This window comes from Nannospalax galili, unplaced genomic scaffold, assembly GCF_000622305.1.
Source record: "Nannospalax galili isolate Female #2095 unplaced genomic scaffold, S.galili_v1.0 scaffold553, whole genome shotgun sequence".
Classification (NCBI taxonomy): domain Eukaryota; kingdom Metazoa; phylum Chordata; class Mammalia; order Rodentia; family Spalacidae; genus Nannospalax; species Nannospalax galili.
The window spans coordinates 212,552-239,962 of record NW_008336313.1 but is presented as its reverse complement, the minus strand read 5'-3'; the positions used below and the strand labels follow the sequence as shown (position 1 = coordinate 239,962).

The 27,411-nt window shown below is 44.9% G+C and overlaps 1 protein-coding gene across 3 annotated transcripts in view; it reads left to right on the top strand.

The window, feature by feature from the left end:
- Dab1 (DAB adaptor protein 1) overlaps window positions 1-27,411 on the top strand; it is a 423,873-nt gene that overhangs the window by 354,398 nt on the left and 42,064 nt on the right. For all 3 annotated transcript variants that reach the window (XM_008831024.1, XM_008831023.2, XM_008831022.1), the window contains exons 5-9: window positions 166-297; window positions 906-1,025; window positions 1,475-1,513; window positions 2,873-2,938; window positions 8,624-8,683. In XM_008831024.1, the coding sequence (XP_008829246.1) occupies window positions 166-297; window positions 906-1,025; window positions 1,475-1,513; window positions 2,873-2,938; window positions 8,624-8,683 (417 nt within the window). The remainder of the gene's footprint in view (window positions 1-165; window positions 298-905; window positions 1,026-1,474; window positions 1,514-2,872; window positions 2,939-8,623; window positions 8,684-27,411) is intronic.

The following is a 27,411-nucleotide window of genomic DNA, read 5'->3' as shown; positions in this document are numbered from 1 at the left end:
GATCTCCCTTTCTCAAGGGCAGACAGAGCTCTTTTTCCTTCCATTTGATCCAAGCAACTTTCCCTAAACCCCTTGGGCCTCAGACATGGGGAGGACATAGCTCCTATTGATCAACAGCTCGAGGAGGGTCTTCCCTGAAGCATCCTCTTCCTTTGTCTCTCCCAGGCCCTCCAACATCATCATGCCGTTCATGAAATCTCCTACATTGCCAAGGACATCACAGATCACCGGGCCTTTGGATACGTCTGTGGGAAAGAAGGGAATCACAGATTTGTGGCCATAAAAACAGCCCAGGCGGTAAGTGTTCTTGTCCAATGAGAGTGCTTTCCTTGTAGCTCCGGAGGACAGCACCATCCAAGGCTTAACCTGTCCATGTAATGTGTCACCACCAGCAGCTAATGCTCAGATTCCCACCTTTGAAAGATAAACAGCTCTGTAGCAAAGAAATATAGTCATACCCATTCAGTTTTATTTTTTTTATCCTAATGGGTATTTCCTAATGACTAATTATTTTCCTTTCTGATTAAGCTAGATAGAAGCACATACACAAATATGTTTCCTTGTGTTCATAGCCTCATTTTAAAAGAAAATAAGAGAAAACAAATAGCTGTTTTGCATATGGCCTGCCCCAATTTTATTGTATTCAGAATCACTAATAAATAAAAGCATTGCCTTTTATGCTTATGATTATTATGAATTTGCAAATATAATTAGTTGAAGAAATGAACTTTAGCCCAGAAGCAATTTGCTAAACCAATATAAACAAGGTAGAATTAATTAAGAATGGAATGCTTTCAGTTTAATAGAAAAGGGAAGGGCTGTGGGTTGGAGCTGCAAAAACAAAAATTGGTTGCTGCTCTTGAGCAACGTTTCTTTATTAATGAACCTTCCTCCTTTCACTCCAGGCTGAACCTGTTATTCTGGACTTGAGAGATCTGTTTCAACTCATTTATGAATTGAAGCAAAGAGAAGAATTGGAAAAAAAGGCACAAAAGGACAAGCAGTGTGAACAAGCTGTGTACCAGGTATGCCTATGAATTTATCCTGGTGTTTGCAAGCCTGGGCTTACAGTAAACAGATGGGGAAACTGACAAGTCAGGTCTTCTCCTCCCTCTGCTGAGCAGAAATAAATGAAGATGAAAGGCTCCTGGGTAGATTACAAGCACCCGAAGCAAGCCATTAGAAGTGATCCCTTATTTTTTGAGATGAGATATGTTGGAAAAAGGGGAATCTTTAATTCAGGGCAAGATTTCAGGGGAGAAAGACTAAAAACCCACAGCCAGTTGGCTGTTGTTAACACAAGGAGTGGGATGGGGAGGCAGTTGCAGGGTTTGGAGTTTCTCTGTGTGTTTCCTTCGTTAATGACCTCCCTAACTAAAGCTGGTTTCTCTACTGTCCTGCAATTTCTGAATATAATCTCACACCTCTTCCTTTGTACCCTTTGTGCTCGCCTTCCCTCCCCTCACTGGGATAGACAATTTTGGAAGAAGACGTTGAAGATCCTGTGTACCAGGTAATTTCTGAACCAAGTCAGAGTTTTGCGTGCAGTGTTGGCTGTACCCATGGTGAAGTTATTTTGACCGACACCTGAAGGATCTGCTGACTACAGTGCTTGTAGAAGAACTGAGTATTTCTGAGGGCCAGGGCTGCCAGCCCCTGCAGGAGTGAATTGCCATAAATACTGGCAGAAGTTTGGCCAGCATTAAGAATGGGGGATCGGGAGATCCACTTCTCCCTTCTTGCCCCTGCCTCAGTCCCCTCCACAGTCCTGAAAAGTTTGATCCACGATAAATGTTTCAAGGGTCCCAAGACCAGTCTCAGTTTCTTAGAGAGAAGATAGATAATGAGGACGTATCTCCTTGTTAAGGAGATGAGGGATGAGGGCTGACATTTTGGTGACATTTGAGCACACACTCAAAGAATGGTTTGTGAGTTTTAGCAAAGCTGTAAGAATATCCCTGCAAAGCCCCGATGATGCAGCCTGACCCTCTGATTATTTGACTCATGCCAAGAGGCTGCCGTGAAGTGAGAGAATCCAACGTCTCTTCCCAGGGCTTTCTCTGTACTTTCTTCATAGCCCAGGGGTGGGTAATGACCTCTCTGGGGGTCAAGTCCAAGGTCTGCACAAAAAGAGATTCAGAAAGAAGGGGTGAACTGTGCCTATTTCTAAGGAGACCAAAAATTACCGTACTTGAACATGAAAGAAAACCTCCAACTTGTACTTATAAACAGGATGCATGGCTGTGCTTGCTACATATTTATGCATGCTTTTACATAGAAAACTACTACTGTTTTGATAAAAGTAAAATTATATATATCACTGGCTGGCTAATGGGTTCACAGAGGATGAAAAGTTGTGGCCTTTTGGAAATGTCCCAGTCCTTTACGTTTAAACCATGCACACTGAAAAGTTGGTGTTCAGTATTTAAAGCAGAATATAAAATAAGGCACTGTTTTATGGATGAGGGATGAGGGGGTTAGGGGCTTCTGAGCTCTTGAAGACCTTGGACTTCAAAGAGCAAAGGGAGGCAACTAGACTGTTAGGTGGGGTTTATCAGCCTGCATTCCTATGCAACAGCAGCACCATTCTGGAAGCTCAGCGACTACAGAGACAAAATACCACTGAATGAAGACATCTTGTATCCAAAAAGACATACAGGGGCCCAGGGCACTGACTGCAGAGTCCTGGCAATGAGCTCTGTGGTGTCCTCAGCAAGGCCATTGTATCCCAGCCATCCACTGTCGCTTTGGGTGTTTTCTCTTGTACCTGTTTCTGCAATGCTCCTTGTGATTTGTATCTTGAATTCCAAATGCTTTTTTCCTCTTTTTTTTTTCCCTTCTGCCCTTTCCTCTCTGGCCGTTCCTGTAATAGTACATTGTTTTTGAGGCTGGACACGAGCCAATCCGTGATCCTGAAACAGAAGAGAACATTTACCAGGTATAAGATGCTTATCTCCTATCATTGCACAACCGCCAGTAAATGCTAGTGTGCTGACAGACTCAAAGAGCCGGGGTCTTGTGATCATTCCAGGATTGTGAAATGCCTTTCAGTGCACTGTCTTTCGGTTCCCCAGCAATTTACCAGTAGCCTGCGTGCCTTGATGTTGAACTCTCTAATGACCAGTTGGGTACAGCATTTCATTCTGACATGGTTCATAGATATTTTAAGTAGCGCAAGGCCCAAGGATCCCATTGTACTGAGGTTGTATGTTGGAAAATTGCTGTCCACCACGTAGAAGGGCCTTCACTTCTCAAAAGAATGTACACATCCAATTTGGTTAAAAACCCAGCCCCACACCTGTGAATAGAGGACAAATTCAAAAATACTATTTGGAAACAGTGCAGGGAGTATGAATAGGAGAAAAGTTCAGCTGAAGGCTTTATCCTGCCTATAGAAGGGCTGAGGTAATGCTCACAAATGCAGAGAATATTGAACACATTTCAGAACTCATTCAATTCTCAGAAATATACTATAGAGTATATATTTTAATCCTGCTTTTTAAAATATTTTGTCTATTATTTTTATTTTGTGTATGAGTATTTTTGCCTGCATGAATGTAAGTGTACCTATGTCTTGCAGTGCCCTGCAGAAGCCAGAAGGGGTCATCAGATCCCCTGGAACTGGAGTTAGAGATGATTGTTAGCCTCTATGTGGGTGCTAGGAGTCAAACCTGCAACCTCTAGAGGAACAGCAAGTGCTCTTAACTGCTGAGCCATCTCTCCAGCCCCTAATCTTGCTTTTATGGAGTAAAATTAAGGTTCAGAGCAGTTGAGCGGCTTCTTTGGGGTTGCTCAGCTACCTAGAGTCAAGACTCCAAATCAAGCCTGGGTGAAGACAGAGCTCTGGCCTCCTCAGACATCCCATCAAAGCATTTGGGTCACTGAAGCATGGCACAGCCACACATCGAGTAAATACGATAATTATTCAGTAATGAGAATTTTAGTCTTAATCTGAAGCATAAGTACTATAGGAGGAGAGATTTGATGTATTTATTTAATCAGTAATTTTAATTTACTTATTTGTGTGGTCTCTTATCTGCCATGGGCGTATGCTAATTGTGAAATCAAAGTAAAACATATTTTCAGTTTCTAGAAAATGTGTGTAATTCTAAATCATCAAACACAATGTTATTTCTCCCAACAACTCAGTCTAAGCCAGTCTTATAGAGTAATGGTTTATTTATCCCTACCAGGTCCATGCTTCTCTTGCCATCAGCAGTAATTGCTGGGTGTGGATGGTTCAAGGTGCCTCGATTCAAAATGCCAGGTCTCGTTTAGTCATCACTTACAAAGTTTCTGCCTTCAGAAAGAAAAGTTGTGGTTGTCTCCAGTGTCAGATTTAAAGTATTGTGCCACCTTGCAGCATCTGAACATGAGGCCAGAGAGCCATTAACATGCCATCCGAGGTAGAGACAGCACCTTCAGAGTAAAATACGGCTTCACAGTAGGAGAGGTTCCTGAATCCAGCTTAGCTGTCGTTGCCACAGCAACCAGCAACAGCAAACTGAAAAGAACTGTCTTAGGCTAGGGCAGCGTTGGGCTACAGCTTGGGCTCTCTCACAGACTTCCTTTGGGTCACAGTGCCACTCAAGGCACTTGCTCCCTTTCAGACTCAGTTTCCCCAATGATAATGTAGCGGAATCCTCTCCCTGTCACTGAGGCTGAAACAAGGTTGTGTGTGGATTGGAAAGGCCAGGCAGCATCCTGGGGCATAGAATGTGGAGGTGGGCTGCACGGAGCCAGGATCTTAGGACAAGTGCCTGCTCAGCCATTACTCAGAATGTCAATTTCCTTTCTCCCTCTGGGCCTCAATTTACCCACCTGTAAATGAGTAAATAAGGTTCAAGAATCTATCAGGGTAGGCCCTTTTCTGCTGTTTGCAACACTTGTTTACAAGTAACAGCTCAACAAAGTAGGACTGGTTCTTTGCAGATACATGCTGACTTGCTTCATTAGGCAATAGGCTCTTAGAAGTGGCATAGGTACCTGTGTGCTGATTGTGCACCCCAAATGCAGCATCTTTCTTCTCTCACCACACCCTTATGACTTGAGCCATTTCCCCACCTTACAGACAAGGGAAACGAGGCTCACAGAGGTCAGGGATCTTGCTTGGGGTCACAGAGCTAGTGAGGCATAGACTCCCCACAGGCAGGTCTCTAAACACATCAGTCCTACAGCTCTTTTCAGCTCCATGGTACCTGACTCTGGGTGTCACAGTTACAGTGTGCGCTCTTAAGAGATCTCACTTGTTTTAACCACTCTGGCCTCCTGATCTTCCTATCTGTCCATCATTATCAGAAAGACATCATCTAAGGAATGAATATTTTATCCCATCTATTGGAGAGGTCCGTGGTCCTATTCCTTCCTCTCTTGCACTTCCTGTCTCCTTGGGCTAAGTGCACTTAACAAGAGATAAGCCCTGGGCCTAAAGATTAGTTTTTTGGGGGGGTTTTTTTGTGTGTTTTTTTTTTAAGGCACAGCTATTAGAAACCTGTTCTTTTTTTCTTGAGGGCTGACAAGTCCTGCATATCTCTTCCTGCTGCGTCCATTATAATGTTTCTTCTACGTCAGGCTTGGCTCAAGGTGGTCTTATTTTATCCTCCATCTTGTTCTCGGAAGGAAGCACGCAGACCTGGAAGCTCGTCTTCTTATACTGTTTTGTGCCTTTGAGTGATGTACATCGTTTTTGCATCTGTTTGGTCCAGTATCATTTTAAAATGGTAAAGTGAATCTTATGTCACCCAAAATACATGGTTGAACTGCCTCTGCACACTTAATTACCATATGCTAAACTGAAAGTGTCTTCTGTATACAGTGTATCCTGTGTAGTTTTAGAGTAATTTAACATTAATTAACTCATTCATTCAGAAGAAATTTGTGGTCATTTAGCCAGGCACTCAGGAAAGTAACAGTGACCAAGTCAAGGTCCCTGCCATGGAGGAGTTTATAGACAGTCCCTTAGATATTAATGTCAACCAGCTGAGGAAGCCGATTCAGAGCAAAGTGGCCCCTCTGAGTCACACAGCCTGTCCCAGAGCTGAGCCAGAACTTCCTGTTCCTCCTGGTCTGAAATGTTTACCGCTCTGCATCACTGTGATTCTGCAGTGGTCCATGTAGTTGGAACAGATCACTTATGCAGAGATGACAGCCAGGGCCAAAGACCTTAGCACCTACTGCTGAATGTTTGGCAAGAAGACATTTCTCTGCTTAGCATTCACAAATAGGAACACAGGACAATAGCCTATCTACTCTCCTCTGAGCAAACTTACAGACCCACAAACAGCATGTGCTGTCATAAATCCTATGAAAAAAAAAGCCCACTTCGTACTCTTCATTTGTAGCCTGATCATAATTCCGTCTCCCCTGACAAGACAAGCTCTGCTGTGTGTTCAGGGCCATATCTGCCTTGTTCACTGTCCAGAAAAGGCACAGGGCATGATACGTATCAGATACCTGGTAACTTTTACTTTTCAGTGAAAGGCTGCTCCTGAGTTCACAAGAATACTCAGCAAGACTCCTAAGGATGCCTGAAGAGGCGGGCGGGGGCGGGGCTTCGGAGAAGATGTCCCAGCTGAGATAAATCTTAAAGGACAAACAGGCAGATTGATATCTCACCCATGGGAGAGCCAAGTAGAAAAGCGTTTTCAATTATGCACAGTTTGGGTTTCTCCATCACATGGCTTACTCTCCATTTGCAGGGATAATTGAGAGGCAGCTGTGGTTCAACTGTGCTAAGTGCCCATAGTGAGCAGTGAATTACAGGCAACAGAACACTGTTCATTTTGCTCAGGAAAGGGTAAGCTAGTGAAAACAAAAGTGAGGGCTGGTAATTTATTGGTCCCCGTAAACAAGGATAGACATTCTGGGGAGGACTCCTTCTAAATGGAGTCTAGTTATCAGGACCAAAGAAATTACATTCTTCATTGGTTACCTGCAAACTGAGGCTCATACAAGGCTCTTCTGCCCTGCCATGCTCACTCATAGTTCTGTTTTCTGCAAGAACGCGCAGGAGCCTCTGGGAATACAGAGTGTGATGTCAAAGAAATAGATGTACCTGAAGCAGCTGGCTGAACGGCGTAGCAGTTAAACTGCAAGCTGCCTAGACTCCAGCTCCTGGCTGCCCCATTCACTGACTGCTGAACCCACCTCAGCCTCATCTTTCTCCTCTTCATCTCAGGGAGGGACAAATGTAGTTCCAACAGACTTATCTTGAATCTTAAATTAGAATATATGGAAAATATGAATGTTCAAAACCCTGACAGCACATGGGAAGTGTCCAGCCCAGGCTAATGCTATTAAAAAATAAATGCCTTATTTTAGTAGCCAGAAAGATCTGGGTTTTGAATCCCACCAGGTCTGAAGTTTGGGGCAAGTTCCTTTATATCTCTGAGCCTCAGTTTCTCAGCTTAAAGTGGAGATGATGATGCCAACCTCTGACGGTTAAAGTATGGAGTTTCAGTGTCATAAGAGTAAAAATAAGAAGCGATTTGCAAGACTAAGCTCACATTCTTAAACTCTCTTGGAATGCTATAGCTAGCTGGTCCATGCCTAACAAACTTCAGTACCCCACACACATCTCTCGCTATGGAAGATTTATCTAGCAGGTTTTTATGGCTTCCTTCTGGGTAACACACACTGTACCTGTTTTTGAGGAGTACCTAGTCTGATGGAAAGCCTGTCTATCCCATTGTCAAGCCATTACAAATCCACTACTGTTTGGTCTCCTCACCAGAGAGCAGGGCTGTGGCAGTTGCTGGGGAAGGAGCTGCTAATGAGTGCCTCCAATCTGGAATGTTTCAGTGCAGAGCCCTTGATTGACACTTTAGAAAAGTACTCAACACACTATTAATAGCATAGAATGTGTTTGTATACATATGTATATGATGTACCAGTGACAAAAGAAATGATCATCTTAACATATTGTAGAAGTTGGCTCTTCATCGATTTTGTTCATCTTAAACCCGTATTTCCCATTTTGAGTCTTACCATGACCTGAACAAGAAGCATCTCTGATAAGGCCCGTTTGAGAGCAGGGAAGCCAGAGAAGCTCAGGATGTTACAGGGAACAGGTAACCCTGGAAGACCAGATGCATGAGCAGGGGAAGGAAGAAGGGAGGGCCAGATGGAGGGATGTGAAATCAAAGAACTTCTGGATCCTAGTGTCTTATTTTCCCTGTCATATGGGCTGTTTCCTTGAGTAAAGCCTTCAGCAATTATCATATCAGATGGCTTGTGTGTGACCCCAACACAACTGCATATGTACTGGGATCCTGATTTTTAATAGCCTAGGCCATTAAGATGTTTATGCTCAGCCACCGGCTGTCTCTAATCACTTTGGACAAATCAGCACTTGGGCCTCTCTTTTCCAGTTATTCTGTGATTCTGGGGAAAGCTCCGGAGCAGAGATTCATTATATGACACCCACTGCTGTCCTAATCTGATTTCCCTAAGGGAAGGAGGTGACGAGGCCTTCACAGTTAAAGCCACCTCTCTGGGCTGGACCCCGGACCTGTCTTAGGAACAATGTCACTTATACTCAGTCAGCTTGCAGCAGAGTCTGATTGCTTTGTTCTCTGAAAGTGGATCACCAGTGTTTTGACTGTTGAATTTGATTTCTCTTTAGGTTCCCACCAGCCAAAAGAAGGAAGGTGTTTACGATGTGCCAAAAAGTCAACCTGTAAGTGTAAGTACCTCTCCCCTCAACTGCAAGACTCATGAGGAGACCATGTCTGTGACTTGGCTGGAAGCTCTTCTGGTATGACTGTTACAACCCATATGGCTTCGCTGGGGCTTTCTCATGGGCCACAGGGACTGAGGCATAAGGAAAAGTGATAGGGATGAGCAAGGGGCACTCGGGACAAAGTCTGGTTCCATGAGTGGGAATGGAACGGGTTGAATTATGCCAACCATTCTGCCCAAGGGACTCAAGGTCCCAAGCATTCCAGGGCAAACATCTCTAAGGGAGGCTTTATCATACCTGATCAACTACAAGACAGTGTCATTTTTCTACCCATCCAATTTGAAAGTAGTTGAGAAGTTTCAAAGGGACAACAGATGGGCCAGTCAGGGCCTTTGGGGGGTATAAGGGCCCATTCCATTTAACAGGATCTTGTGGGAACGACCATGTGTAGCAGGCTTGCAGAGAACCAGCATGCTGGTGGGCTACACTATGGACAATGCCCAGTGCATCTGGACCCCCTCTGCTGGAGGGACTCCTAGGAATCTGAGCCAGAAAGGAAAACCCCCAGCTCCCTGGTAACTACTGCAAGCCAGTCCTGAGCCCAGAACTTGGATTACAGTCCTCCCTCTGAAATGCCAAAGGCAACTTCTTATTCTTAATGCCAGCAGCACTGGAGACCTGTCAGCTCTTCAAGTTTCATTTGGTCCAGCCCCCATTACACAGCTCCCTTCAATTCAATTTGTGCCTGGATTGACTCACTTGCCCCTGACAGGTTTAGATAGTGGAGGAAGCATGCTCTATTTGCTGCCCTGATTTTTCTGACTTTATTAACTATTCTGGTCACACCTTCTCCACTTTTAATAGCTCCAGGGGAGGAAAAACTCCTAAGCTCTTTAGCCTGACAGACAGGATGTCTAAAGGTCCCTATCAGCTCACAGGTCTCATTGTCCCCCTTCTGGCACAGCCTTCCAAAATAGAGGCATTCCCTCCCCAACATCCCACATCTAGTTCTAAGGGAGACTTTGAAGGATTTCTGCTCTGAAGATCAGTCACAGATCACCCCTATGTTTGTGGCTCTGTACCCCTCATTCCTCTGTGAATAGCACTTCTTCCCCATCACCGCCATGAGCTTCCGGAAGTCCTTGTAATACCCTGGTTGCTGAAGGTCAGGCAGGAAACAACTATTCCAGGAATGTTTAACAACTAGACGATTGACTCTAGCCTGCAAAAGGAATGTTTGAAAATTCCTAGTACTTTAATGTAAATGGAATTCTGATTTTTCTGAACCCTAAAAGGTCATTCCCTAAAGGTATGAGAAGTTTTATTGGGAATACTTGACTGCAGGAAGGGCTGCACTGGCTCCTGCCTGCTGTTCCCAGAGTCCTGGAGCTATCCTGTGTGATGACTTAACACATTCCTAAAGGCCTGAGAAAGGCTGGAGATGTCACATGCGTGCACACACACACACACACACACACACACGTGCACACGCACGTGCCCACACACACGCACACGCACACACACACTGTCACTTAGGGACAAGCATACTGCTTTACTTCTCCTGCCTCCTGTCAGCTTTGGCAGTTTCTGTGTTCCTTCATCCAAGGGTTGTCATCTACCCAAAGGAGTTACTGACTTGAACCTGAGGAGAAAATAATATGGAAAGTTGATCCTGTTCACCTAAACCTTTCAGAGGTGCATGAAATCTCCCATGTCTCCCTCTGTTCTAGAATCATGCTGCCTTCCAGGTTTCCTCTTGAAGCCCTGCCCCTCTGAGAGGGCAGCTCTGTGTCAGAATCCTTGCCATGAGCTCACTGCCTGCCACTTTGTTACCTGTTCTTTATCCAGAAAGAGAAAGAAACCAGAGGTAACCCTGCTGGTACATGCTAGTCAGCTTCCAGGGAGCTGTAGGGCTTCAGTGCATTTCACATAGGAAGGAACACTTCCCGATGGTCTGACACTCTAGGTCCCACCTCATTTTCTGTTCCTTGGGTCCAGATCTACGCTTGGCCCAGGTAAGAGAATCAACCTGGGGCTGTCCTTTAGGGAATCAACCATCAACCACAGAGGAACAGCCTGATCAGTAAGTGTGAGATCTGGTTGTAGCTGTCCCCGTGGATACTTGCTGAGTGTCCTCGAGGGGCTTTTTGCCTCACTGATGGCCATTATTTGTAAAAAGGTAATGCACACCTTTTAACTTTGGAAAATTGAAGGAAACGTCTTTGCAAAATCTTTAGCAGAGGATGTAAATTAGATTAAATGCAGACATTTCTGGGTGTTGCTATGACATATTCTAGCTAACAGATCTCACCGAGCTGTGGATTGTCAGCTACTCCAAATGATTGCACACCTCTTTCTGGAAGCTTTCCTTTCCCCGCACAGGGTAATCAGTCTCTCAACAGTACCCTTGTACTTCTTGGAATAACCATGGTGTGTGGTCTTTTTCTCTTAATATATCTGTGTGAGCCATTGGCTTTTGTGCTTCCCCAGAACTTTAGGTGAAATCATATCTCTTACAGCTCAGGAATCAACACTGTACCTAAAATTTGCTAGGAGAAACATCTGAGTTCAAATTCCGGCTTCATAACTGAGTTTGTGACCTTCAGTGAGTCCTACATTCTATTCAGTCTTTAGTCTTCTTGTAGCGATAACGGTGATGTGAAAGCCACACTCGAGTTCTAATTTGAATTAATCACTCAGTGTGCAGTATCAGTTGATAGACACCTAAGTAATCTTGTTGCTTTGAATTACTTAACAGAAGTTGTCACCTTTCCTCTGTACCTCCCTCACTGTGTGTCCACTGAGCACAGGAATCATACCGTATCCATGTCCTGATTACCAGGGAGCATCGACACAGAGGTGAACGAGTGAGTGAGTGAGTCAGTCAGTCAGTCAGTCAGTCAGTCAGTCAGTCAGTCAGCCAGCGAGTGATTGAATGAGTCAGTCAGTCAGTGAGTGAGCGAGCGAGTCAGTCAGCCAGCAAGTGAGTGAGTGAGTGAGTGAGTCAGTCAGTCAGTCAGCCAGCGAGTGAGTGAGTGAGTGAGTCAGTCAGTCAGTCAGTCAGTCAGCCAGCAAGTGATTGAATGAGTGAGTGAGTGAGTCAGTCAGTCAGTCAGTGAGCAAGCGAGCGAGCGATTCAGCCAGCGAGTGAATGAGTGAGTGAGTCAGTCAGTCAGCGAGCAAGCGAGTCAGTCAGCGAGCGAGCAAGTCAGTCAGTCAGTCAGTCGGCGAGTGATTGATTGAGTGAGTGAGTGAGTCAGTCAGTCAGTCAGTGAGCAAGCGAGCGAGCGATTCAGCCAGCGAGTGAATGAGTGAGTGAGTCAGTCAGTCAGCAAGCAAGCGAGTCAGTCAGCCAGTCAGCGAGCGAGCAAGTCAGTCAGTCAGTCAGTCGGCGAGTGAATGATTGAGTGAGTGAGTCAGTCAGTCACTCAGTCAGTCAGTCAGCAAGTGAATGAGTGAGTGAGTGAGTCAGTGAGTCAGTCAGTCAGTCAGTCAGCCAGTGATTGAATGAGTGAGTGAGTGAATGGACAACAATGAAAATGGATGATTGTGTATCGAAAAAAGGAACAGATCAATGTCTTTGGACCTAAGGTTCAAGTCTTATCAGACAATTGCTATTTTTTTCTCCTGGGGCCAAAGGAACCATGTCACATGAAGCCAGTGTTTGTGTCAAGGCAGCCCCTTGCCCAGCCCGTCCCTGCAGTTTGTGCTCAACAGCTCATGCCTATTCTGCCTCCAGCCTCTTCTTCGCAGCTTGGATCACCACACTAACAGATGGCCTCTGGACACACGCATGCGCACACCTGCATTTGCTCCGCTGCACTCAAAGCCAGAGCATTTTGCTGACTTGGCAAAGTTATTTTGGGGTTTAGTTTTGTTTTTCTCCTGCTGAGGGATGGGCTCAGAGCTGGAGGCCTATGGAAATGGTTTAGAGCCATCACAGTTCTTACATTTTCCCAAGAAAGACCTACCTGTACATACTAAAATGTTGGAGACACAGTCTGACAAACTTAAACATCAGCATAATCCTTCGACCCAGAACCACCTGAAACTATTATGTCACAAAGAAGGCTGGAAAAAGGATGTAGGTGCACTGATTTTGTCAGGAATTCATTTGAAAGCCAGAGCATTTCCTGTGTTTTAAGAGTGTATCAATACATCTCTTGACATGTTTCAGATCATCTGGAATTAGTGAAGGCCATTACGGGCTTTCCTTGTTGAACCACACTTACTGCAGACTTTATTTCCAAAAATTAAAAGTCTCTACAGCAATATAATGTAAACGATGAACAAGATAAAAGGAGGCAGGTGGACCCCACCATCTGCCTGTTCACCTCACTGTGGCTCTCAAAGCATCTCTGTCTTCTGAATAGATTAAGAAGAACAGCAGATGCTTCCAAACACGTACTTCAAAGAACATTGGCCAATTTGAGATGCTTATAAGTGATTCCAAAAATTAAGATTTTAAATGTTCAGGTGTTTACTATATTAAAAAGTATACTGTGAATATATTTATTTATATGTGAACATGAAGTATATATTTTTTTAGTTGTGAATATATATTACGTAAATTAAGCATTTCTCAATTTGACCTAAATACTTTTTTCGGGTTTTTTTTTTTTTTTTTGCTGCTGTTGTTGTTGCTATTATTGTTTGACAGGGTTACCCTAGTCCCAGCTCAACTGGAAGTCACTGTATGGACCAGGCTGGCCGTGATCTCACAGAAATCTGCCTTCCTTTGCCCCTCGAGGGCTGGGATTAAAGGCACATGCCACCTTGCCTGGCATTAAATACTCTTTTCAAACGTAACTCCAAATACATCTCATATGGAAAATCATTCCATTAAAAACTTGCTGGGAAGAGAGGAGAGTGGCTGTACATATGCTATCCGTGCAGAACAACCTGCCTTAAAACTCAGAGGCCTGACACCGTGTTACTAATTACTCACAGGTCTGTGAGCTGCCCATGTGGTTCTTCTCCTGTCTGCTTTTCCCTGAGCTTCATGACTTACATGTCTGGGGTTACCTGTGCATTGAGAGGCAGCTCTGTAATCCTTACTGGGCCTGCTCCCAGGTTTGGGGTTTGGTTGACTGTAGAGTGGTCTAGAACAACCTCAAAGAAGGCAAAAGCATTTTCTCCTATGCAGTGTCTTCTCCTCCAGCAAGGTAATCAGGTCTTAATCAAACTGTGTTGGTGATGAAGACCATTAAGGTAGAAGCTAAGACTTTCTTTAGCCAAAGTAATTCAAAAGTCTGTCCTAGGGGCTAGAGACATGGCTCATCAGGTCAGACATGACTGCTCTTGCAGAGGACCTGAGTTCAGTTCCCAGCACCCACATGGTGGCTAATGACCATCTGTAACTCCAGTTCCAAGGGATCTGCTACCCTTTTCTGGCCTCCATGGACATTGCACGCACAGGTACACTTACATACATGCAGGCAGTACACTCCTCATATACATTAACCACACTGAAGATCATTTGGGAACACAAATTAAACTCTATAAGCCATATATATATATAATGTATATATGTGTGTGTATGTATATATACATATACATAATAGAGTATATTAAATTGGGTGGGGACAGTAATGGGAAGTGGGGATAGAGGAGGGAATCTAAATGTTATCAAACTATAATGTACGAAAATCGCAAAAATGCCTAGAGTCCTAGACTCAAGGTTGGAAAACAGACTGTGCCTTTTGATAAAAATTTTTGCAGAATTTCACTGTAAAAGATCATGCATAGATGAAGAATGTACACGCGTATGTGTTCTGTTATGCAATTAATCTATTGCTGTGTGTGAAATCACTATTGAATTCATGATAATGAAGTTTGAATACAAAATACACTTGACTCGTTGACACCCTCCTTCTTTCTCTTTCTGTGCTGCCCTTCCCGTCATTTTACTTTTTTTTTTTCAAATTTTTATTTATTATTTTTATTTTATATGCATGCTTGTATTACCTGCATGTAGATCTCAGAAGACTTACACTTTGGACTTTTGACCAATGTTGTATATGGGGACTTCTGAAGTTGGACTGAATATATTTTGCATTATGAGATGGCTATGAGCCTGGGGGATCCAGGGGACAAATGTTATAAAGTGATGTCTTTGATGTCGGAGGTCAGAAGAGGCTGTTGGATCCCCTGGGACTGGAGTTACAGACAGCTGTCATGTGGGCGCTGGGATTCGAACCCTGGTCTTCTGCAAGAACAACCAGTGTTCTTAACCGCTGAGCCATCTCTCCAGCCCCTTCATTCTGCTTTTATCTGAGGTGATTTCATCACTCTTGAGCAGCCCAGTGGGTACCCTGGCCTCCCAATCCTGGGCCTGAGTTGTTAACCTCCGTTCCTGGCGACATCGTCCCCTCTCACCACAAACCTCGCCATCCTTTTCTCACATTTCAACACTCTTGCTGAAATTTTTCTTGGTTCTACATCCAAGATCCAGTTAAAGTGTTACCTTCTCTCCAGCGTCCCTTAAAACCCTAAGGAAACTGCCGTTTCGAATTCTCTTCTGCTGAGCCATATTGTATTGTTCTTAGAGAACAGGTTTCTCCAGTGATTGGCACTGGGGGCTTTGCCATCAGAACCACTTGGACCCAAGTCTCATCCTTACTATTTTGTAGCTTTGTGACGTTGGCTATGTTATTAGCTTCTCTAAGTCTCAGTTTGTTCATCTGAAGATGAGCTGGTGTCTGCTTTAGAGGGTTTTGGGGAGGACAAAACTGAGCACAGTAAGAACTCAGGCTGCAGGCCAGCATTGCATTTCTTTCGTTTCCTTTTCGATGAGCTTTCAGGGGATGGAATCCTCCCACTGCTCTCTCTGAAGGACCTCTTCCTTAGATTTCTGCTCTCCTTGACATTTGAATGGCAAATTATGTTCCTATAAGAAGAAACATGTATACCAATCAATTTCTATACATCTTGTAGGTAACACAAGCCCTTCATCTCTGTCCCAGAACCCCAGTAAGCATCTCATGATGCTTCCATCATCAGAGGTAGCCTCGGCAACAGGACCCACCCTGCAGATCAGGGATTCCAGAGTTTAGGGTAGAAGTTAGAACTCCCTGTTTCTCAGTGGCTCTTGCCTCACCTTGCTGGGGCCCAACTGTGGACAGAAAGCCTCGGCCTCCTGTTGCTCATTTCCCTTTGCCCCAGCTTCATCCCTCCTTGGCTCACAACCCAACTCAGCCCTTTCTTACTCTCTTTTCTCTGGTGACACACTTGGATGCTTTCAGGGACCTGTGACACCCCTATCCCATCAGACTTCTTAAGGTTCTACACCTGTCCACCATTTTCTAGGAACTCTAAGTCAAGATGAGAATTAATCCTACCCTCCCCTAGAAGTATGCATTTTATCTCTTTTCCTGATCAGGACAGCAGGAAGCTTTGCACAGGGGCTACTCTCTTTTACAATCTTAAATACACGGCTTTCTTTTCATGGGAAGGTCTCAGAAAGCCAAAAGGCATGCATGCTTAGTGATAGAAAATGTTAACTGGCTGGAGAGACAGACGGACAGATTTTAGAAAGGAGAGTGTATCTTGAAAAAGCTGTGTGCATGGGCAGGATTAGAACAAACACCAGGCACAGTGCAAGCTCCTGTAGGCAGACTGCCCAGGTGTTTTTGGTTCCTGAGTCCACGTTGACCTTACCTGGAAGCACTCTGAGCTGATGCATGTGTCATCAACTCCCATGGCAGGAAGAGAAACACAAATCCTTGTTTCTGCTCTTGTACCTCATCCACTGGACCCCAAAAAGACCACCGAGGACCCAACACACCAAAATGCAAAAGCAAAGATTTATGGTTTATTCAGGCTTGAGCTCGGGCTCTCAGACCTCACCAACTCAACGGATCCGTGCTGAGAGCCCAGAGTAAGGGAGAGTGGAGCCTTTTATAGGTTTTAGACAGAGAGGGGGTAGATACCAAAGATACATTTTGGTTGGTTCAAGGAGCCCATGTGTGCCAACATAATTTTAAACGGATTGGATGTATAAGATGCAGCCCTGGAAGTTTCTTATTGGTAGGTGCTATTCTCAGGGATGTGGAATGTACTGTTACCTGTGGGGCCAGGAGTCTCTGTTTTTACCTTATAGGGCAGTTTTCATGCCCAGGCTTGCTTAATCTATAGTTTCCTGGAAGGGGGGTGGGGAATAGCAGGCGGGGGTCAGGGCATGCCAGGGCATGTCTAGGCATGTCTAAAGCAGCAGCCAAGCATTTTACAGAAGCTAAAAGAGCAATTAGTGGGGGTCTGGAGGGATTGGGGGGTAGCGGGTGAATGAAGAGGGTCTTGGGGTTCTACACTGCCAGTTGATGATGCTGGACGTGTTTTCTAGGAAGATCTCCTGGCCTTTGAGTGACTATTAGAAGTGGACATCCCTGAGTGGGAAAGCAGTCTGCTAAGCGGGCATTACTACATTCATTACTGAGAGCTTTTTTTGCACTGCATTAGCCTTTGAAAGCAACTCTAGTCCCAGGGTGGGACCCCCATGGAGAGAGGTGCACTCAGGCTGCAGAGCGACTTTATTACGCCTGATGACACTGAGCTTGGTGAGACTTAACCTTCACACTCAACTGTTTCAATGACACAGATGTAAACCTTCATGTCATTTCTAATGAAAAATAGCACTTTTCTTCTCTACTGTCCTCATTCTCCCGTGTAATATTTTTATGCCTGAAAAAAGATCTTTTATCATGCACCTTATAATTGCCCCATTTAAAACTCTTTTATATAGCCGTATTAAGCATGAAAGGCTTACTGATTATCAGTAATAACCAGTCAGTGGATTCTATCGGACTCTTCCCCTGCCCCTGTCCAAGACTTCAAAAGACAGAGTGTCTTAAAAGTTTTGCATAGTGGTAAATAAAAGGACTTAGATGGTTAAATTGATAAAATGGGTTGGGTTGCACATTAATTTTCTTGGTTCTCTCCTCATCTTGGGTGTGGTATTTCTCAGTTACTCCAACTTTCTGAGGCTGGTTTTACTTCTCCACACAGTGGAAATGCTCACCACCTCTTCCAACACCATTGGCCCCTGAAAGGGTCCGAGGATAATGTGTATGAAACCATTTTCTGAAAAGAAGATGAGAGCTGCTTGTAAGAGACCCTAGAGAAGTAACTACTGAGGACAGTCATGTTAACAGTGGTCGGGAACTAAGCTGGATGTTTTCCACGTTCTTGGCATCTTAAGAATGCAATACAGATGTCCACAGATTGCAAATGTAGCAATGAAACTTTATTCAAATATAGCAGTAATACAGATTAGAGAGGAGTACACTGTCAAGATTGACAGCAGGCCACATGAATGAAATAGACAAGGCTTCCTTTTATGAGGTGCAAGAAGGAGCTTGATTCCTAAGTGGTAGAGTTTAGTGGTACTCTATTTTGACTGACATATTGAATTATATAATCATTTCTCTACTACTCACATCCCTTCCCATAATGCATCAGATTTTAATCCAATTACATATAGGTATAAAATGGTAAACATGGAATTTTCCCTAAAAGTTCATTTATTTTGAAGACATAGTTTGCCTTATTGTGTCTGCACTGGAAACCATTTGAGGCCAGATCAGCCTCCTACCTTAAACATCCAGCACAATCGAAGTAAAGGTGAATGGGATCTAAGTTTGATGGTCCAGCCTTCCTCCAGAATCTCATGTCTATTTTTATGATTAAGAGAAGAGACACAGTGAAATGACAAGGGAGGACAGTCTGGGGTCAAAGACAAGAAAGAACTTTCAGACCATCACAGCTGATTTTGAGATGACAGAGCAGACTTGTTGAGTGTGGTGCTCTGCTTCCCTAAGCACATTCCTGCTTCTAGCCCTGGAGTGGAGGGGAGTTCAAGGGGAGGAGAAACTTATTCCATTGTTCAGAGAGGCTTGTGCATACAGCTCAATGCAGGTAGGAGCCCTATGTTGCTAACAGGTTGCTAGGTACACTGTTTGAGTGAGGCGTGTGCATAGTAGGCTGCCGAGCGCATTATGGAAATAGGGTGTGGCTAAGTTATCCCCCATGCTTGCCTGTCTCCATTGCCTCCCCTAAGAACATTCCTACATGAGTGGTGCCTTAAGCATTTGTGTCTTGTGAAGAAGACTGCCCTAGTGGGGGGCCACAGAATTACCACCTGTCCATGTCTTACTTGCCACCATGTCCAGCTGCAGTGGTCAGTGTTTACCTCTTAAGCTGGCTTCCAATGTCTCAGCTGCCAAATCAGATACAATTAGGGGCCCCATTCCAGTCTCCTTATCACCCTGACCTAGCATAGCTCACTCGGACACACAGCAATAACTCATGGATTTTTCCTGTGAAGTTAGCAGTTTATCAGGTATCATAATCAAGTCAACTCCCTGATCAAGCTTTGGTAACAGAGCAGGTGTCTAAAAAAAATACCTTCCTCCTTGGTTTCTCTCAAAAGTATGAGATCAGGACTGCAGATCGATCAGTGTACCCTGCCAAGGAGCCACACTGGGAAAAAGTGATAAAAATTCCCAGTGATGTGATTTGACATCCACCCTCCAATTCCGTTCCTTTCTTGGTTTTATAGTGCCAGGCACTAACCATATGTACTAAGAATTTAAGGCTAATTTAGCTGTGGAAAAAGTAGCTAGAATTTATAGAGCATCTGCTGTGTACCATGGACAGCCTAGGCTCTGGATTCAGTTTATCTTTTCCCTAATCACAGCCCTAGGAGGTAGGTACAATTTACATATACTGAACACGAGATTTACAGGGGACCTGTCACTCATGTTCACAAAACTGTAAGCGACCACACCAGGAATCGAACCTTAAGTTGTGCAACTCAGGCATCCAACATTGTTATGAAAACATACTGCCTTTTTGTTGGTTTTGGTTTTGTTTTTGGAGACCGAATTTCATGTAGCCCAGCTAGACCAGGAACCACCTGAGACTAAGGATTACCTTGAACTCCTGGTCCCCCTGCTTCTAGCCCTGGAGTGGTGGTATCACAGTCGTGATAAACGTACCTGGTTTGTGTGTTGCTGGTGATCAACCCAAGTCTTCCAACATGCTCAGCGAGCACTCCACCGAGTGAGTTATCTCCTCTTTTAGGGTAATGTCGACGTACTCAGGCTTCAGACCTCTCTCCCATTACTGTTTGTTTCTAGAGTATTTACAATAAGCAGTCACCTTTCACCCTAAGGCCTGCACTCCTGTCTGGCTGTGAACACCTCTCTCCTCATTTAGACAGAGTTTCAGATGGGTAGCTCAGTTGGAGTCACTTCTCCACCCTCTCTCTGCCAAAGACACCACTTCTGTCTCCTGGTTAAAGAGACATCTGTGGGTGCCAAATAACAAATCTCACTGATTGGGTCCCACCTCCAAGGATCATGAAAATTCTTGTTTGGCTGCCCCTGCCTCCCGCCCTCCACACACACGTGTGTTTCTGTACGAGGTCCCTGTGCTCCAGCATTTGCCTGATTTTCCCTGCCCAAGATTTAATTCAGTTTCTCTGCTACAAATGCAGGAAGAGTCAATCCATTAAAGTGAAGAATTGCAAGAATTCTCCTGACAACTGTTCTCTTCTTCCCCTGCAAGTCCCATCTTTTATGGCAAATAAATTTTCATTCACAATTCAGCAGTTGGTTTTTCCTTTAGTCGGAAATCTGGATCAAGATGTTGCATAATTGGATTAGATCTAGTCTGAACGTTTGTCAGTTTCACTCCCTCATTAAGCACCACATTGTAGAGAAATTATAATTATTGCAAGGCAGTTAACATAGATGTCACACAAGAGGAGGTCGTACAAAGTGAGGGGAAGGGAATCTGGATCTGTGCGTCTACAGATGAACCAGGAGGTAGCCCCAGCTGACATTGCTTAGGTGGGCTTCCTTCTGGACCTGTGTAACGAGAGTCCTCCTAAAACGGAGTTCCAGACTCTGACGGTGTTGGAGTGATAGAACGTTAAAAAGAGGTGTTTCTGATTTCGCCTCACCCCAAATATAAGAGTCCCTCAAGAATGTCTGTGACATTTGTGATAGCCGTGGGTTGTAGGTGAACGTTCCTGATTGCTTTCAGTTTGCATGTCTGCCATGACAGACCTTTTACTCCTTTTGTGATCCCAGAGCTCCAATTGATTGAAAGCCCTTTTTATTTGAGTTCTGTTATGGCTTCATTCAATCACTCATGTAGCAGACAGACATTTCCTGTGACCCTCCTAACCTTTCAGACAATATTCCGTTTCCTAGTGAAACAAAGATGAAGAGACAGATTGTGGAAGAATCTCGATGGTCCCAAGAAGAGAGACATAGAAAAATAATCATGATCAATATAAATAACCAAGGCCGTGAGAAGCTATGTGCGAGAAGCCACGGAGGAAGCATGGTGGAAGGCAGGAAGCTGTGCCCGAGGAGCTCAGTGAGGACCTCAGCCAAGGAATAGACTCTTGAGAGACAATGGGAGTTTGTCACTAGAGAAAGAGGAGCAATATTCAGATAACTAAAATGTAGAAGAAAATACGGCAAGTTCCTAGAGACCGGAACGTTACTTCAAGTGGCCACGCCACGGAATGCCTTCATTCAGCAAAAGACAGGGACACAAAAAGAGGGCTGCCCTAGCAAGCAGAGGGCCTGAAATGAGCTGAGAAACTGGGATCTGTCGAGAAAACTGATGCTTCGGAGTGATGGAATAGCACTGTTAGAGCTGTGTTTCTCGGCATCACCCTGGTGGCCTGTGGCAGGTGGCTTAGCAGGTGGGGAGACCATTAGAGAGCTAATGGAATTATCTAAGTGCATCTATCAGGAGAGTCAGGGAAATAGAACATGGGCCAGGTGGTTTAATGGAGGGAATTTAATGTGAGGAGCTAGTTACAAGATGTGAGAAGAGTAGAAAAGCCAAATGAGACAGTTGGACAACCCAGATTAGTTATAGTTAGAAAATGGCTATTACCACCAGAGACGGTAAAGGGAGGAGGTGGTCTTAGCAGAGCCCAGGACCTGGGGCTTCACACAGAGAGCTGGGCGTGGGAGCTGTAGAAGCTAAATTCACACTGGAGACTCAGCCACAGCCACAGCTGCTGCTTTAGACATCCCTGAAGAGAGTCACTGCTTTACCTGTGTTCCACTATGAATCTGCAGACTCTGCCTCCTGCTGATCAGCCTAAATAGAGACATGTTGTCAAGGGAACCTGAGCAAGGGAGTTTGTAGTGGTCATCCCATTGTACCCCATGATACAGTGCCGAGCAGAGAAAAGACAAGACTGAGTCCCAGGGCAGATAGGTCAAGATGTAGGATCTGTGGATCTGAAAGGCTGTGCGGAACAAAAGGCCAGATGGGTTTGACTGGCTAGTGGGTGGATTGGGGAGATCATGCAGAGGTAGGGGTTTACCACATTCAGGGGTATACCACATTCACTATTCCTGAGGTGATGAACTTTGGGAGGTCAGGTGATGGGTGGCTGGGACAAAGTACCTCATCTGCTTCCCCTTGAACTCTGTCACTTCTGGACACCCAACTTTGTGTCTCTAACTTCTAAGAACACATCAGCCTTCCTACCAACTGCCTTCATGGTCTAGCCAAAGACAGCAATAATCCCTTTCATCTTCTTCTGTGACTCCTATTTGGGTTGTATCACATTATCACTTTGAGTGAAATCTAGCTCTTTCTTCCAAGGTATCAAAACCGGGGCTGTTAATGGAGTCCAGCAGAGTTGTAGGCAGCTCACTGTTGAGTCGCTCTCAAAACTTGTTTTCCACAGATGTCCATGGAGAAGGGGGTGAGCGTTGCCTGTGAGGTTAATTGGCATTGTGTTTACTAGGTCGTATGTTAGAAAAAAATTCATGTCTGAATTAAACAGTCATCATTCTAGTCCCCTGCAAAAAGTGCCTGCCCCTGGGGCCTGGAGGAGTGCTCTTCAAATTTTTTCGAAGACCCAGGAGTCTCTAGTAGAATGAAACGTGTTTGGTAAGCACTACAGAAACAGTCAATAAAGGAGATACGGCTGGAGCCGAGTTGGAGCCTCAAGACTTACTCAGCAGGGTATGTCTTCTGAAGGACAGAAGATTCTAGAAATGAAAGGATTAAGCGAGAATAGTATGAAAGCCACCTTCCAGAGGACACTGCTCGTTAATCCCACGGACAGGAGGATTGGGGAGGCAGGGGCAGTGAGCCTTCTGGGTACTTTTCATCCTGTGCTTCGATATTCCATAGTTAATTCATGACTGCAGGTCGGGAGCCTACCATTTGGGAGGCTGTAAAACAACAGAAAGAAAGTGAAAGTTGAAGTTAATCAGAGCCTTCCGCCTCTTACTGTATGACTCTAGGCAAATTCCCTTATTTTCTAGTGACCAGTTAACAAGATGTGGAGAGCTGCCATTGTGCAGAGGCAAGGACGGTGGCCCGTCTGTGCACAGGTGGTGGGAACACACTTATTTGCTCCTTCTGCGAGCATCCGTGAAGTTACTCAGAGATCTGTTGCATGGGGTACCTGTTAACTGCGGCTGCCATGAATCTATCATTATTTCTCAAATACAGATCATTAACATTCACAGAATCTTAACCACAGCATCTTAACGAGCAGAGCTGTAATATACAGTTTCCCCGTAAATATCCGTCGATGCCGATGCCCCTTCTCTCTTGATACAGTAATTCCGCTTTTCTGGATAAATCATCCTGTTGTGGTTCTTTCTTTCTCCCTAACTGCCATTATTAGTGGTTACAGAAGAGTAATGAACAAACGCTAGGTAAAAAATAATGAACAAGAGCTAAATGAAGGATCATGAGGCACAAGAAAATGTATGTATTAGTGAGGATCTCAGCTGATGAAAGTAAAGCTTGTTTTTGCAGCAGCCACCCAGAAAGGAAACTAGAAGCTAACATACCCTTGCTGGGGTCAAGGAAGCGCTCCCCAGGTCCAAAACTCCATTGCATGACTCCATTGCATGACTCATGTTTGTGACTTTACAACCAACACTCCCTGGGCCCCCTACCCAGTAAGCAATAAAGCTTGGGTTTGTTTCTATATAGAGGGAGATTTTTGAAGAGCCCCCAGTGGACTCTGATCTTCCACTGAGTTTTTGCAGTTTAGTTAAGATGTCAGCTGTTCTTTGGTCCATTCTATGCATAAGAAGATTGAGAGGAAAGCAAGTCTGACTGAGATGCCCAATCTCGAGCATCTCTGCTCATGCCTGAGAACTGTCACCCATGAGAGTGACGGTCACTCCCACTTTTCACCACGCTTCCTCCCTCCTCCACCTCCTATTCTTGCTCATCATAGGGTCCTGTCGGCACATCGTCAGGGTTTGTCCTGTGGGTCAGCAGCATTGCCTTCTGCACCTCTTGGGTTTTTCTTTCTTTCCCACCTTGCACTCTGGCAGGCCACTGTTCAGAGCTTCTCTTTTTTCCTGTGTTGCCCAGTGTCCTTGCCTTCACTCTTTGGCTGTTTTCATGTTGTTCTCTGCACTTTTTCCCAAACAGTGCTAGCCCTCTTCTGATATCTCGGTGGGACTGATGCTTGCAGTATGAGCTGTCCATGGCCTTCCACAGAGGACTAGGTTGGCCTGTGTTAGGGAGGGTTCCTAAACTGTCCCCATGCCTGTTCCTTACAGAGCTCTGAGACTCACCTTCACCTTATAACATGGTCATCCTATACCTTTTGTTGTCCTCACTATAGCCTGAGGCTTAAGAGTACATATGCTAAAGCTAGCCCACTTTGGGGAAAATATGTGGACTGACATTTTCCAGCTATGTGACATTGAACAAGTTGTTAGCCTCTTTATGCCTCAGTTTCTGCCTCTGAAAATGGGATGGTAATACCATCCACATTAATTATGATGATTAGCCAGCCATGGTGGTGGATGCTTTAATCCCATCAAATCCTCAGGAGGCAGCGGCCGGTGGATCTCTGTGAGTTCAAGGCCAGCCTGGTCTGCATAGTGAGTTCCAGGCCAGCTGGAGCTACAGGGAGACGCTGTCTCTAAAAGACCAAAAAAAATTTTTTTAATTGTGATAATTAAATGGGTTACTTTGTGAAAGCAGTTAGTACAGTGCCTGCTGCATAAAGAGGAAGTTTATCTAAAAATCAGCTCAAATTACTATTGACCTGCATGGCCTCACCAGGCCAAGAAGGTCTGCGGTTTTAATATTCAGTATATTTGAATTCATCCCGAGGGTCATGAAAGAAGGCTTTGATGATGTGACTTTTCCCTACTTTTTTTTTTAAAGCTAGGTTATAATTCTCTCAATGCCTGAGGATGGAAAGGACAATCATTTGAATGGAACATATTATGCCAATGCCCAAAAGAGAGTCAAAATGTATACTTCAAAGGGCATTGAAATGTACCGAATTGAAATGATGACTCAAAGTTACGAACTATTTGTAGACTGGACAATCAATCAGGGAAAGTTGAGTGTAGTCCTCTTACAAATGCTCTCAGAACATCAAATCCTGAGCTGATCTAGTCTGTTGGTGAATATTGCCTCATTTGATGCTCTGAGCTCCATGACCATTATTCCCCTCATATTTTTACATGTGAGCAAGCCAAGATTTCCTTGGGGCCTTGGTTTCCTTTAGTAAAATGTGAACCCAGTCTCTGTCCTGTAACCTCGTGCCAGCTCAGTGAGCTGGAAAGGAACCATGAGTGAGTGCCAACGAACTAGACAAGGAGGTAGGAACTTGGCCCACCGCTCCAAACCCTCCACTAATAGTCTCAGGATTCTGATAAAGTTGGAGGTCTCATCTGAAAAGAATAGGTTCGAAATGTCTATAGTATCGCCTGCTCCTCTGTAATCCATGAAACAGTTCAAATACACACTACAAATTCTTCATGTTCTTGAAGGATCACCTGTTGCCTCACTGGCTGGCTGTGTGTCCCCACCTGCGACCCTAGTGAAGATCTTGCTATGTGCCTGGCCGCATGCTGACTACTTCCTGAGTCGGTCCTTACTAATGTTCAACATGACAATGAACTATTTATGTTTTTCCATATAACAGAAACCTCTTTCTGACTGTTCCCAGTGACGTGACGTTGGCTTCAGTTCTATGAATGGCATTGTGACAGAGATAATGGCACATGCTCTGTGAAAACGCTCAGTATGGTTCCCTTGTTGTGACATTCCCCGTACAGTGACTTGAATTAGTCATCTCCGGTTTCCCTACCCTTACATGCTCAGGGGGGCACCTGGGAGGCCTCTCAGTGCCTGGCTTACATTGGGCACTCAGAAAGAGTTCACTCATTAGCAGATTCACACCTTAAGAAGCAAATCCAGGAAGGAAGACAGACAGAGGAATGAATTCCCAGCTTGTAATCTGCCTTCCTGTGGAGATGGAGGGGACACCGTGTTGCACGGACCGGCTGTCGCAGCAGCAGGCAAAGGCTGCTGGCTATTTTTTCCTTTGCTGTGACATCTCCGTTAGTGATTGCCTCTCCTTCTGCCTCTGCTACTCCGCTTAGTCTCAACTCCATCCAATATTTCTTGTTACCATTTGGAGACCATCTGGACTTCAGCAGTGGTCTCCCCAAGAAGGCACAGCAGCATGGGAAATGGCGGCTTCTGTGGCGTGCCCTGTCCTCCTCCTAGGAAGTGGGCTGAGAGCCTGTCAGCCTGCTGACAGGAGCCAATTTCACATTCCTGTAATTCCAATTCACTAGCTTTGCAGAATCCTGAACTGACGCCAAACCTTGTTAGGACTTTTTAAAGACTCCTTGAGTTTTGGCTAACGTAGACATAGGATAATAGATTTTTAAAAGGAGAAGAGATTAAGGAAGAAAGAGAAGCAAATAATTGCAAGCTATTCCCCTTTGGTTTCTAGTTTTCTGAGCTCCTTGCACCTGCACTGATCTGCTTGTGCTGTCGGAAGCTGTAAAAAATAGCAGTCATCTCTCAGGTGCTCCCCAAGCCAAAGGAAGGACTAGGAAACGCTACACCCTCCTGTTGATGTCAGATCTTCCGGCTTCCAGATAAGGTCACAGATTGGATGTGGGGTCCCTGAAGTCTGTGGAGGTCTAAAGGTGGGGCTTTCCCAGCCCGCCTCACCAGCTGTATGGCTACAGGTTCTCTGTGCTTCTCCCTAGTTCCTATCACTAACCTCCTGGCTGTCACCACTTGGACTTATGGTGGTCCTCCTGCCTCTGCCTCCTCAGCTTACAGGTGTCAGCCACCGTGTCTGGATGACACCACTTTTTTTTTTTTTTTTTTTTTTTTTTAACATGCAAAGGGAAGTCCTGCAGGACCTGATCCATTGTGCTGGCTTGGGAGAAAGGAAGCAGCGGACAGAGCTCAGGGCACTGAGCTGACCTCAGAGAGCTAGTGGGAACAAATAGAGGCATCCCTGGCTGGAGACTCTGACTCCACACTCTTGACCTTTCCAACTTTCATCTCACGCCAAGAAAGCTAATCTGCTTGCAATTGGAAATACAGAGAAAGTTAAAAGTGAATAGTAGATGGTTGTAGGAGATGGGGAAGAAATAATGCAAGAAACAGCAGCTTTCAGTACAGCTGCTCCGTTTCTGACTCTTCCTTGGGTAAAGTCCTTCACTACCGGAGCCTCGGTTTCCTCTGCCGAACGGGAATGGTGCGTGTAATGCAGGTGTGCTGAGGGGAAGCACCTAGAAGACTGCTGTTGGCAAGCACAGCCTGCAGGACAGTCTGTGTGTCCGTTCCCTTTGGAAGAGCCTGGGAAAGGAAGTGGAAAGACGGAAGGGGAGGGGAGGAGAGTTAGGGAGGGGAGGGAAGCAGGAGGAGTGTAGAGGAGAGGCAAGGGGGGA